At 33.5% G+C, this 12,776-nt stretch overlaps 1 protein-coding gene across 1 annotated transcript; it reads left to right on the top strand.

The window, feature by feature from the left end:
* Positions 1–5,670: 5,670 nt before the first annotated feature.
* LOC142974212 (uncharacterized) lies at positions 5,671–11,014 on the top strand. The gene is made up of 7 exons (XM_076116378.1): positions 5,671–5,823; positions 5,990–7,293; positions 8,212–8,360; positions 8,763–8,859; positions 8,938–9,094; positions 9,342–10,645; positions 10,742–11,014. Exons 1-7 carry the CDS (start codon positions 5,671–5,673, stop codon positions 10,908–10,910), a joined length of 3,333 nt encoding a protein of 1,110 aa, XP_075972493.1. The 3' UTR covers positions 10,911–11,014.
* The last annotated feature ends 1,762 nt before the right edge of the window (positions 11,015–12,776 follow it).

The following is a 12,776-nucleotide window of genomic DNA, read 5'->3' as shown; positions in this document are numbered from 1 at the left end:
TCAAATTAAAGTTAAACCAATATTTCGAAGACATAAAATCGTCAGCTGGTTATACAGTGGTGGATTATACGTCAGCTGGTCACGCAAAGATGTAAAAAAAATTAAAAAGTTTAGTGATTTCCTCTCAAACGAAAATTTATCAGATGATAGTTTATGTATTGTTTTTAATAAATAAATTAGTCAGCTGGCTGTATGTAGGTGGAATGTTTGTCAGCTGATGACCTTAAGGTGTAACGTAGGAGCAAAGTAAATGTATCAGCTGACGTGTTTTCCCCCAACATACTGCCAGCTGATTGTTTTAATTACTTACAGGATCATGTCAACAATCAGTACAACTATTTTCTTTCGGGAGGAAATGACGTACTTAAAGTTATTCAACATTATAGTCCGTAAGCCAGGCGCAAATTTTCGTCAGTTATTTCCTCTCAGTCGATAATTCGTAAAATGCCAGAGAGTCGCATTATGACGCGTTGTAAACGTCAGCTGCGGCTCCGAGTGTGGATTGAGCAGTGGCAGCCCCCCACGCACGTAATAAAAAAAAATATTTTTAGTCATTTCTTCCCGATTAAAAACTTGATCAAATTAAAGTTAAACCAATATTTCGAAGAAATAAAATCGTCAGCTGGTTATACAGTGGTGGATTATACGTCAGCTGGTCACGCAAAGGTGAAAAAAAAAAAGTTTAGTGATTTCCTCTCAAAAGAAAATTTATCAGATGATAGTTTTTGTATTGTTTTTAATAAATAAATAAGTCAGCTGGCTGTATGTAGGTGGAATGTTTGTCAGCTGATGACCTTAAGGTGTAACGTAGGAGCAAAGTAAATGTATCAGCTGACGTGTTTTCCCCCAACATACTGCCAGCTGATTGTTTTAATTACTTACAGGATCATGTCAACAATTAGTACAACTATTTTTTTCGGGAGGAAATGACGTACATAAAGTTATTCAACATTATATTTAATGTGCAAACTAAAATGTAAGATTTTCTGGCAATGTTTCGATTGAATATTAAGCTGCGTTAAGACGTGTATAGTATATTGTATCTGATATTGTTTTTATTTTCTCTCTCACGTAAGTAAGTGATACTTATCTTAGTCTTACTCATGGCGTAAACGGAAACTTTAAGTAAATAACACAATCAAACAAATAAGCATTAACAAAAAAAATATTCTAAGATCGTCAGATCATAAAATAATACAGCCACTCACGAAGGACTTTTAAAAAAAAACAAATGTGTTGAACTGTATGTCATATGTGAAGTTATGGATAAATCCTCAAATTTTATTTCGGTAATTCATATTTTTCGTTCTCGCTTTAGCCCATGTTACTCGCATGCAGTGTGGCCAGATCGTGGGATATTTTTCCCTCCACTTTGCCGTTTTTAGTGTACTTAGATGAGAGTGTGTCAAAAAGTGAGGTAAAAATATCCCACAATGTGGCCACACTTCTCTCGTGTCTTTTAGATTTATTGTCTGTCCCCAAATATCCCTCCATCGCCCCTTACGGTGGTAACTCGTATATTATTCTAGTTGTACCAGTTCGGGCATATCTATTCTCACCCAAGGCTAGGTATAGTTCTGGGTTTTGAAGTATTATACGTGCTAGTAAATAAAAGAGAGGAAAGTGAGATGAGCAGAAGCGAAAATGAAAATGATTAAATTATCAAACATAATTAAATAACTTTTTGAATTAAATCTTAAGCATTATTAATATAAATATTGAAAAATTATAAATTAATTGATTAGCTCAGCAAAGTATTTATTTATTTCTATTCTTAAAAATCGTAGTTCCCATAAAAAAAAATATTTAATCGAAACATTGCCAGAAAATCTTACATTTTAATTTGCACATTAAATGTAATGTTGAATAACTTTATGTACGTCATTTCCTCCCGAAAAAAAATAGTTGTACTAATTGTTGACATGATCCTGTAAGTAATTAAAACAATCAGCTGGCAGTATGTTGGGGGAAAACACGTCAGCTGATACATTTACTTTGCTCCTACGTTACACCTTAAGGTCATCAGCTGACAAACATTCCACCTACATACAGCCAGCTGACTTATTTATTTATTAAAAACAATACATAAACTATCATCTGATAAATTTTCGTTTGAGAGGAAATCACTAAACTTTTTAATTTTTTTTACATCTTTGCGTGACCAGCTGACGTATAATCCACCACTGTATAACCAGCTGACGATTTTATGTCTTCGAAATATTGGTTTAACTTTAATTTGATCAAGTTTTTAATCGGGAGGAAATGACTAAAAATTTTTATTTTTTTTACGTGTTTGGGCGGCTGCCACTGCTCAACCCACCCTCGGAGCCGCAGCTGACGTTTACAACGCGTCATAATGCGACTCTCTGAGGCATTTTACGAATTATCGACTGAGAGGAAATGACTGACGAAAATTAGCGCCTGGCTTACGGACTATTACAGATCCCCACCTTCCGCGCTCCGCTCCCGTCCCCCGTTCCAACGCTATGGCGATTTTGAATTCGTAAAACTCCGTGGCCCACCCTGTAGTATTGCTCGTGTCCATAATAGAAGAAATTTTCAATAAATCACGATGATATTTGTAACTTCTGCTGTATGAAACTTATACTAATTAATGAGGTCGACTAAATCAAATTCCTATTAAATTATTTTATAGTAATCTAATTTGAAGTTTCTCCTGCAGGTCTCTTATTCTACGATCTATTGCCCTTAACAATGAACTTATACTGTACTTTATTAAATCAAATAAATTAGTAGCGATTGTAAACCGCAGTCATGTATGACAAGGTATGTATGAATGTGGTTGACGCAAGTTTATAGTAGTACATAAATCGTAACAAAATAATCTTCAGTCTCTATACCTGCACCGAAGAGAGGAAGGTGTGATTGTATGTAATAAATGTATGTATTACGTACCTCATACGTCATAACGTCGCACGGATCAAGATACCAAGAATGATAAAAGTATAACTAACACTTTCTACTCTTTTCCTCTTTTTTCCTCTTAAATCCTACAAAGCTTGTCTCGTGGCCCTGGAATTTTCAACTGTATATATTATTACTGAAATAAAAAGTATGTAAGTATTTTAAATTTAATATTCAGTGACATGAAATGAGTGAATGAACAACTGAGGTACTAGTCTGTGTCCGACAAAAGTTGCAATTTTGTCGTACAATTAAAGGATTTATTTCTGGTTATAAACTGTTTATCTTTATCTTATCTTATCCTGTAGGTGACATATTATAAGAATGATTTAATGCATCTAAAACTATAAAAATATAAATGTAGAAAACATGGGTCACGGCGCGTTGGATTGATTTATTGATTTAGCTGTTTACTGTGCATCATAACATACCACTTCTTTCAATTGTAAATACCTTTAAGACGGTAAAAGTATAACGTTTTAATTAGCGATACGTATACGAATATAATATGTAACATTTTATTTTTTCCTAAAATCGTATAACGAATGCAGACGCTGACGTGGTTGTTTAGGGAGGCTCTTAGGAGGATTTTATTTTTAATTGTATTTCATCTAAGTCTACATCAAAATCTTTAATTACTAATATTAATAGTTTGAATACATATATACAACTCAATAACAAATTAATTAGCTTTGACAATGAATATGCCATATAACTACATAAGTCAACGCAGACAGAGTCGCGGGCAAGAATTAGTTTCGTTCGTAGACATGTGTTTACTGTTGATTTTAATCTGAAACAATTAATCTATATATTAATACGTGAAGCAAAAACTTTGGACCCCTTTTTAAGAAAAACGTGCGGACGCAGAAGTCTGAAATTTGGCACACTTACAGTTTATGTGTAGGAGGAGTGCAGAACGCTAATATTTTTATAATGCTATAATAGTAGAGTATACACTACCACGCATTTGACATTTGTCTGTATACATAGAGCACCCACATAGACATTTGAGTACTGTTTTATATGTTTTCTGAGGTCTTACTAACAACTTATAATTTAAATTCATTATAGTCGAATTTCGACTACTGCTGCGCGAGCACTAGTTTTAACAAATGTAACAAATACTCATTATTAGACTTATTCATTATTTATATACTTTTTGAAGGAGGTTTACTTTGTATTTCAATATATTTTTTTCTCTTTCAATATTTCTCATTGAAATATTGAAACAAAAAATTCATAATTTTATTTAGACCATACGTACAGTTTGTAGGTAATATTTTTTTCAGATAATTCAACCAATTCAGACTTGCACTACTTATGTCACAAGTATAATTCACGTCATTGCTATGCACATTGGCAATTTTAGGTGCAATCGACGTTTTTATTAGTCTGTTTCGGAGGTTTGCTTATAGTGTTATGGTTTAGAATTTTTAAATTCTGGCCAATTATGAGTTCTACCAGTGCTAACAGCCAAAGTGATTCGGAATTTGATAAATTAGGTAACTGTTTGTGCTCTTGGAATATAAAAACACAGGTTTCGTTATTTAGTGTTTTTTAACTATTAGCATAATAATTACATCGGTAATATAACAATACCCTGAATCATAATTCTTCCTTTTTTCATTTATTATTGTGTTCCGTCACCAGAAATACAATAAAAAGATACCATACAAAACATATCCTTAACCCAACAACAACCTTCGGTTCAGTTTGGTCGTTATATCATATCATATACCCTAATATAATTTATATCAAGAGTCGAATGCAATAATTACGTTTGACGTTAGCAATCGCACGTAAAAAAATTGACAAAATGTGCGTACAATAGTGGACGGGAGTCAATGGCCCTCTATCGCCATATAAACGCGCTAAAACTAAATCAATCAGCAGTAATTGGAGTTTATCAACGAAATAACTCTTTAACCAAATATCAAGCATATCAGCTGGTATATTATATAATTAACTCTTCAAACATTTTCCATTATACTAAGTGAGTGCAGTGTAATCCCAGACACACTACATATGCGTTTATTGCAATAATAAAATAATAAAAATGAAATTTATAAATTGTATTATATCAGTTTTATTGTAAGTACATTATTATTTAAAATAATATTAAAAAGGCAAACATTAACGACTCTTCAACTAACAGCATTTTCAGAACACAGTGCTTTGGCAATAAAATTAATGTGATAATATAAAATCGAATGCGCGCAAAGAAATGATACTCTGGGCGCCATCCATATATCCATCGTTATTATTGAGTAATGATACTACTTTAAACTGAAGGAATAGACTATGAAAAGCCTAGTGTCCCATAAATTACCGATATGATACTGTGTGTGAATCAGTCATTATCAGTCAACGAAATTTTTTGAGCCTTTATGGTCATATATGGCTCCTTTTGAAGAAGCGTTAGAAAAACAAACAAATCCAGAATATGTGCTTTATTAACAATACCAAATTGGAGGCTGATACCAAATTGGTTACTACGACTACCACATACGGGTTTAACTTTAGGGTGACGGTCTGACTTTCTGTAGAAACTTAACCGTCTGGGAAATCGACTTCAAATCGAAAAAATAATGCGTTCGCGCTATGTTTGGGATACGAGTATAATATTCTTGACAACCATTAATTAAGATAACATAAAATATAATTGAGTCATGATTTTATGTCTAAAATTCCCGAACAATTTGACAAAATGTAAATATTTTAAGGTTGAAATCATACCAAACAATGAACAGCAACGCAAAGGTTGCAACGTATGTCCAAGTGAAACAAGGCCTACTAGCTGGTCAAATATTAGACCTCGTCACCGGTGAAGGACAGTATCACAGTTTCAAAGGTATTCCCTACGCGCAACCACCCGTGGGGGAGTTGAGGTTCAAAGTAAGTATTTTTTGCTTATTATTCATACAAAAACATTATTGAAATCAAGCTAAAAAAAACTTTAATTGTAATCGCTGTAATGGCAACCATAAAATATACCTAAAAGTCATGTGGTTAACAGCTCTTACGAGTAAGTCATATAGAAACTAAATTTGTTTCGTTACAGGCTCCCGTAGCTGCGTCAGCCTGGGACGGTGTCCGTGATGCGACGGAACATGGCTCAGTGTGCCCTCAAAACGAGATTCTCACAAATATATTAATCCCAGGTGATGAAGACTGCTTGTTCCTCAACGTGTATTCACCAAATGTGACCTCTCACGCTTGCTTGCCAGTCGTGTTCTTCATTCATGGAGGTGGCTTCAAGAGCGGCTCCGGTAATGTTGATAGTTTTGGACCTGACTTCTTTATGAGGAAATACATTGTGTTGGTCACTATCAATTACAGATTAGATGCGTTGGGCTTTCTTAGTCTCGGAACTAAAGAAGTGCCAGGAAATGCAGGATTAAAGGATCAGGTTCTAGCATTGAAATGGGTGCAACAGAACATTAAATACTTTGGAGGTGATCCGACTAAAGTGACCATCATGGGGCAAAGTGCAGGCGGAGCTTCTGTAGGTTTTCACTTGGCTTCACCAATGTCGACAGGTTTGTTTCATAGAGCGATAGCGTTGAGCGGTTCGCCGTACTGTGATTGGGTTTTGCCTTATCATCCTAAAACGCGGGCGTTCAAACTAGGAAAGCAATTTGGCTATGAAACCCAAAATACAAATGCACTCCTCTCATTCCTACAGACAGTTAGCTCTGATCAATTTGTGAATTATGCGAATCCGTACGTATTAGCATCCGAAGAAATAACATCCGTACTAATAAAACTATATCAGTTTCCACCTGTAGAAGAAAAATTCGGCGGAGAGAATAATTTCATGTCAGAAAACTTGTTGAATACGAACTTTCGTTACGTTAATAAAGCAGACCTACTATTTGGTTACACTAATCAAGAGGCTGTTACTCTTTTAGCCTATATAAAAAGTGTTCTTTTGCCAAGGTATGATGCGTTTTACGAAATGTTTGCATCTAGAAAAGTCGCTGACAACTATGCGCCAGATATAGTACTAAAAGTTGGTGCCAAAGTACGGGATCATTATTTTGAAAATAAGAATATAAGCGTGGAAAACATAATGGAATTTCTCGATTACGTCAACGACGCTACTTTTAAATACGATATTGTTAGATATTTTTCTAAATTTCCGAATAATGGTAAGAAATACATGTACCAGTTCTCTAGCGAGTCGAGCAGGAATGAGTATGGCAGTCAAGGTGCTCAGTACGGTATCTTTGGCGCGGGACATATTGATGACTTGAGCAACCTGTTCGACCCCAAATCACGTAATCTAACTCTAGACATGAACAGCAACGAGTTTCAAATTATTGATAAGTTTACTACCCTGATGGCGAATTTCATCAAATGCGGGTAAGGTATAACTGAAATTATAAATATTATATATTATATATCTATGAATATAATTGTAACTTTTCCTTCAAGATAATACAAGTTTATTAAATACATATATTAATTGAACAAAGAGTTGTAAGTACTCAAGTACTTTAGAAAACATCGCATTTTATACAAAAATCCTTTTTAAGCATGATTTTTTCAGGAATCCTACCCCCGAATCTTCATTCAAAGTGTCTTGGCCTGAATTCAACGCCAGGTCGATGAAGTACATGGATATTGGTACAAACAAACTATCAATTTTAAGTCTTTGAAATGAAACATTTTATAAATTCTGGTTGAAACTTCATCAATCGGTCGGAGTATTTTATTAGTTACAAACGCCGATTACATGGTCTGTATGTATATGGCATTTGAAATAAATACTTAACGAACAGATATGTTGTGTAAATTAAAATAATACAGAAAAAAGGGAGTTATTTTATGTATGTCATACATCGTTATGTGAAACTTTTTAAATACATAGGTACAATAGATACGATTGTTAACTCTACCGACTCGCTGTTCTGTTCTGAATTCGAGTCTACTTCTATTAATTAAACGATTATAAGTACTAATGACGAGATTATTGAAAGCATTTCCTGTCCCATTACCGGCTCGGTGTCCTCCCTGAATTAGTGAGGGATGGAGACATGACTCCATAAATACAACGCTTCAATACAATTAGTACTGTTATGTACATATAGATAGCTAAACAAACTTAATAAATATTTTATGACACGGTTATACCAATATGGTTACCAAGCGGTAGAGAATTACTAGTATAAAAGTATGAGTGAGTATAAGGGTTTCTAGTTTCTCGACCTATTAATCCAAACTAAAACAAATTCCTGTTTAATTATTTTATTGTAATCTAATTTGAAGTTTCTCCTGCAGGTCTCTTCTTCTACGATCTATTGCCCTTAACAATGAAACGACCACTTGGGCGACCACTTGCGTGGGAGGTATCAACTTATACCACTCTCAAATTGTAGGAACAGAGTCTTCAGTCTCTATACCTGCACCGAAGGGAGGAAGGCTTGACTGTATGTAATAAATGTATGTATTACGTACCTCATACGTCATATCGACGCACGGATCAAGATACCAAGAATGATAAAAGTATTACTAACACTTTCTACTCTTTTCCTCTTTAATTCTACAAAGTTTGTCTCGTAGCCCTGGAATCTTGAACTATACCTACATATTTATACAGAAATGAAAGCTAAGTATTTTTAATTTAAGATTCAGTGACCTGCAATGAGTGAATGTATAAATAAGTTACCTAGGTACTCTGTGTCTATAGTCCAACGAAAGTTGCAATTTTGTTGTAAAATGATTACTTTCTGGTTATAAGCTGTTTATCTTTATCTTATCTTATCCAATTACATATTATAATAATAGTTTTAGTATCGGGAGAATAAAGATACAAATATATAAAACATAATGGCCCACGGCTTTTCGGTATTTCATTAGTACAGTCACTTTGAACTATTCAACCATTAGAATGGATATAACAATTACACTTATTATTATTTTTGCCTTGTAAGTACATATTTAATTTGTTTTATAAAAGGTTCATTCCACGTATCCTTATTATATAAGCGCAATTATTATCACCAGTGCAGCGCAATGTAGTGCAGTTGACTCAATACAATTGCAAGTACCGCAAGGTACTTTAGCTGGAGAGCTGTTAGAACTGCTCACTGGCGACGGACACTACTACAGCTTCAAAGGCATTCCCTACGCACAACCACCCGTGGGAGAACTGAGGTTTAAGGTTAGTCCATTACTTCACCTTTGTTGTGATTCGAAGGTTTCTTTAAGACTAATGTTAGTGTTACCAAATATTACATTCATTCATTTTTAATTATTCAATATTATACATTCTTAGGTACTTAAAGATTCAGTTTCTTTTATTATTTTTTACTTTTGACAGGGAAATTAAGTTCTAGTGTCGGGGTATTTAAACTTTTCCAATAAAAACAGTTAAACATACGTAATATCTTGCATGTAATTACTTTCAGGCGCCCCGACCTGCAGTATCATGGGAAGGAGTCAGAAATGCGAGTCAGCATGGATCAGTGTGTCCCCAACAGGATATTCTAACAGAAGTATTTATCCCGGGTGATGAAGACTGCTTGTTCCTCAATGTGTATTCACCAAATGTGACATCTGAAGCTCGCCTGCCAGTCTTATTCTTCATTCATGGAGGTGGCTTCAAAAGCGGCTCCGGTAATGTTGATAGTTTTGGACCTGACTTCTTTATGAGGAAAGACATTGTGTTGGTCACTATCAATTACAGATTAGATGCTTTAGGCTTTCTTAGTCTCGGAACTGAAGAAGTGCCAGGAAATGCAGGATTAAAGGATCAAGTTCTAGCGTTGAAATGGGTACAACAGAACATTAAATACTTTGGAGGTGATCCGACTAAAGTGACCATCATGGGACAAAGTGCAGGCGGAGCTTCTGTTGGTTTTCACTTGGCTTCACCAATGTCGACAGGTTTGTTTCATAGAGCGATAGCACTGAGCGGTTCGCCGTACTGTGATTGGGCAATATCCTATCGTCCTGAAACGCGAGCGTTCAAACTCGGAAAACAGTTGGGTTATGAAACTAAAAACACAAGTGCACTCCTCTCATTTCTTCAAACTTTGAGCTCAGATAAATTTGTGAACTACACGGATCCGAATGTGTTAGCATCTGAAGAATTAACATCGGTAACAACAAAACAGTCTCAGTTTCTACCAGTAATAGAACAGTTTTTTGGCGAGAATAATTTTATATCAGAGAACTTGTTAAATACAAACTTTAGTCATGTTAATAATGTTGACTTGCTGTTTAGTTATACTAACCAAGAGGGCATTACACTACTAGCATATATTAAAAGTGTCCTTTTAGCAAGATATGACGCGTTTATAGAAATGTTTTCACCTAGAAAAGTTGCCAATAACTACGCCCCAGACGTAGTACTAAAAGTTGGAGCCAAAATACGTGATCATTATTTTGGGAATAAAAGTATAAGCGAGGAAACCATGAAGGAATTTGTCAATTATGTCAGTGAAACTAGTTTTAAATACGATATTCTACGATATTACTCTAAGATTCCGAATGATAGGAAGAAATACATGTTCTTGTTTTCTAGTGAGTCAAGCAGGAATGAATATGGTAGTCAAGGTGCTCCGTACGGTATCTTTGGTGCGGGACATCTTGATGATTTGAGCTACTTATTTGACCCGAAATCACGTAATTTAACCTTAGACATGACCAGCAACGAGTTCCAAGTTATTGACACATTCACTACGCTGATCGCGAATTTTATCAAATGCGGGTAAGATTTTATTGAACTATTTTTATTTACAAGATTATATGTATGTATCCGATTAGATTAGGTTTTTAAATATGAATGCAATTTTCTTTGTTTAAGGAACCCGACTCCGGACTCATCGTTCAATGTGACTTGGCCTGAGTTTGACTCCACTTCAATGAATTACATGGATATAGGCACCAATGATATGACAGTTTCAAGTCTTACAGACGAGTCATATTACAAATTCTTTGAGACACTCTTTGAATCCCTAGGATTGATTTACTGATTTAGTTGTTTACTTTGCAGTTGTTAATATCACGCGCTTCGCAATAGGGGTAGACTGAGAACAAAGAACGACCAGACCATCCTAACAAACCTCCCTTGCCTCATAATATTGTAATGTAACGGGTCTTAAACGCACCAAACTTTACAATAAGGTATCTCTACCTTTAATTTTCAATAGGATTTAAGTCTCGTTACATTATAATATTTATTATGACAATGTGTAGTGTGTAGGTACAAGTCGCGAAAGTTTCAAATCGTTAATTTCTTTGCCTCATTCAACATCCATACGTCTTGTCATACAGGACCGGTAAACTTTATAGATGCATATAAATACTTATATTATTAAGAATGTTCTTCATAATAAGTACAATTTATTATATTATATTTCTAAATATATACTAAACTTACCTACCTATGTATATATTTTTCCTAAAATCGTGTTTCTAATGTTGACCTTTTAAAACATTATTAAGGTATGAAAATGAAAATGTATGAAAATTTTACGATAATAATAGTTAGTCTGACATATTACTTAATTTAATTTTAAATAAGTATGTTTTGTGGTTTTGGTGATTACCGTACGTAATGTATAATCCGCGTTCTTTCTTAGTATTATACCTAGGTAGATAGATATTTTCAACAAACAAGTGTTTTGGTGCCGTATTATTGTAAGTATCTGACAAAAAGCGATAACTTTAATCGTTTCAATGTTAATTCCAATAAGCTAACAAGTGGTCTAAAGCTAAAAATGGTATTATTATATATATATATATATATATATATATATATATATATATATATATATATATATATATATATATATATATATATATATATATATATATATATATATATATATATATATATATATATATGGAATTTTATAGAAATAAGCACCGTCCTATAACTAGGCGACCGTCGGATGCTTCAAGTCTACCTACTTCCATTGTTTATTTTTAATCAATAAAACAAAGTTAATTATAAGACACTACCTACTTAATTCAATAAATAATATGGTGTAGTCCTTAATTTTATATTTCATAAATAACTTAACAAACAAACAATTTCATAATTAGCATAATTACTAAATTCAGGTATAATTAACACCCAAAATAATCCTTTTTTCAGTTTACTAAATGTATCGTAAACATACCTTAATTATTTTCTCGGTATTCGAACCCACAAAAATACAAAGTAGTCGCAATTACAGTCAAGCTATTTAAATGTAAGAATTATGTTTTGTTAATACGAGTAGACACACACAAGTCTTTCCTTATTCCACATTATGTGAGGTCGAAACAGTATGTTTTCTCTCAAAATCGTATTTCTCAAATAAGTAGATTATATAGGTTTGTACAAGAGTTGAAAAACTCGTTCTTCCAAGTCATGAAATGTTTTCAGTAGAATGTATGCTATTAAAAAATACGAGAAAGTCATTAAAATTAGTATGGAGTTGTAATAAATTGTACCTAAGAACTTACTTGAATATCCTGGTTATCACGGATCAGTCCTCTCGCGAACTGAACTTGGACAGTATACCCATCACCAACTATTAATGTATAGAAATTCATCACAATAACACAATTTAACGTAATTACTACATAAAACAAATTAATAATCAATCATTTCATTATCAACCTTCAACTAATTCTGAACGCTTCTGCCGCCAAAAAAACAATTGACAATCTATTAAATTTTTTTGAAAATAGAATACAGAACATGAGTTTTGATTAAAAAGTATTTATTACTTAGGTATCCACTTTTTGTTTTTTTTTTCAGTATTACTAAAAGTTTATTATTAAGTTATTTTAAACTCTAGCTATTATTTTCAATTTGAGTTCACATAATATTATTATAGGTATTATGT

This window comes from Anticarsia gemmatalis, chromosome 7, assembly GCF_050436995.1.
Source record: "Anticarsia gemmatalis isolate Benzon Research Colony breed Stoneville strain chromosome 7, ilAntGemm2 primary, whole genome shotgun sequence".
Classification (NCBI taxonomy): Eukaryota; Metazoa; Arthropoda; class Insecta; order Lepidoptera; family Erebidae; genus Anticarsia; species Anticarsia gemmatalis.
Note: the sequence above shows the minus strand (reverse complement) of the source record. Positions and strands in the feature narration are given on the sequence as shown.

What these genes read in the sequence shown, in the direction of transcription:
- LOC142974212 (XM_076116378.1), top strand. Translation starts at nt 5,671, where the DNA reads ATGAACAGCAACGCAAAGGTTGCAACGTATGTCCAAGTGAAACAAGGC. An exon ending in GCGAATTTCATCAAATGCGG is followed by an intron (nt 7,294 to 8,211) that starts GTAAGGTATAAC and finishes TTTCTCCTGCAG; the next exon opens with GTCTCTTCTTCTACGATCTA. An exon ending in GCGAATTTTATCAAATGCGG is followed by an intron (nt 10,646 to 10,741) that starts GTAAGATTTTAT and finishes TCTTTGTTTAAG; the next exon opens with GAACCCGACTCCGGACTCAT.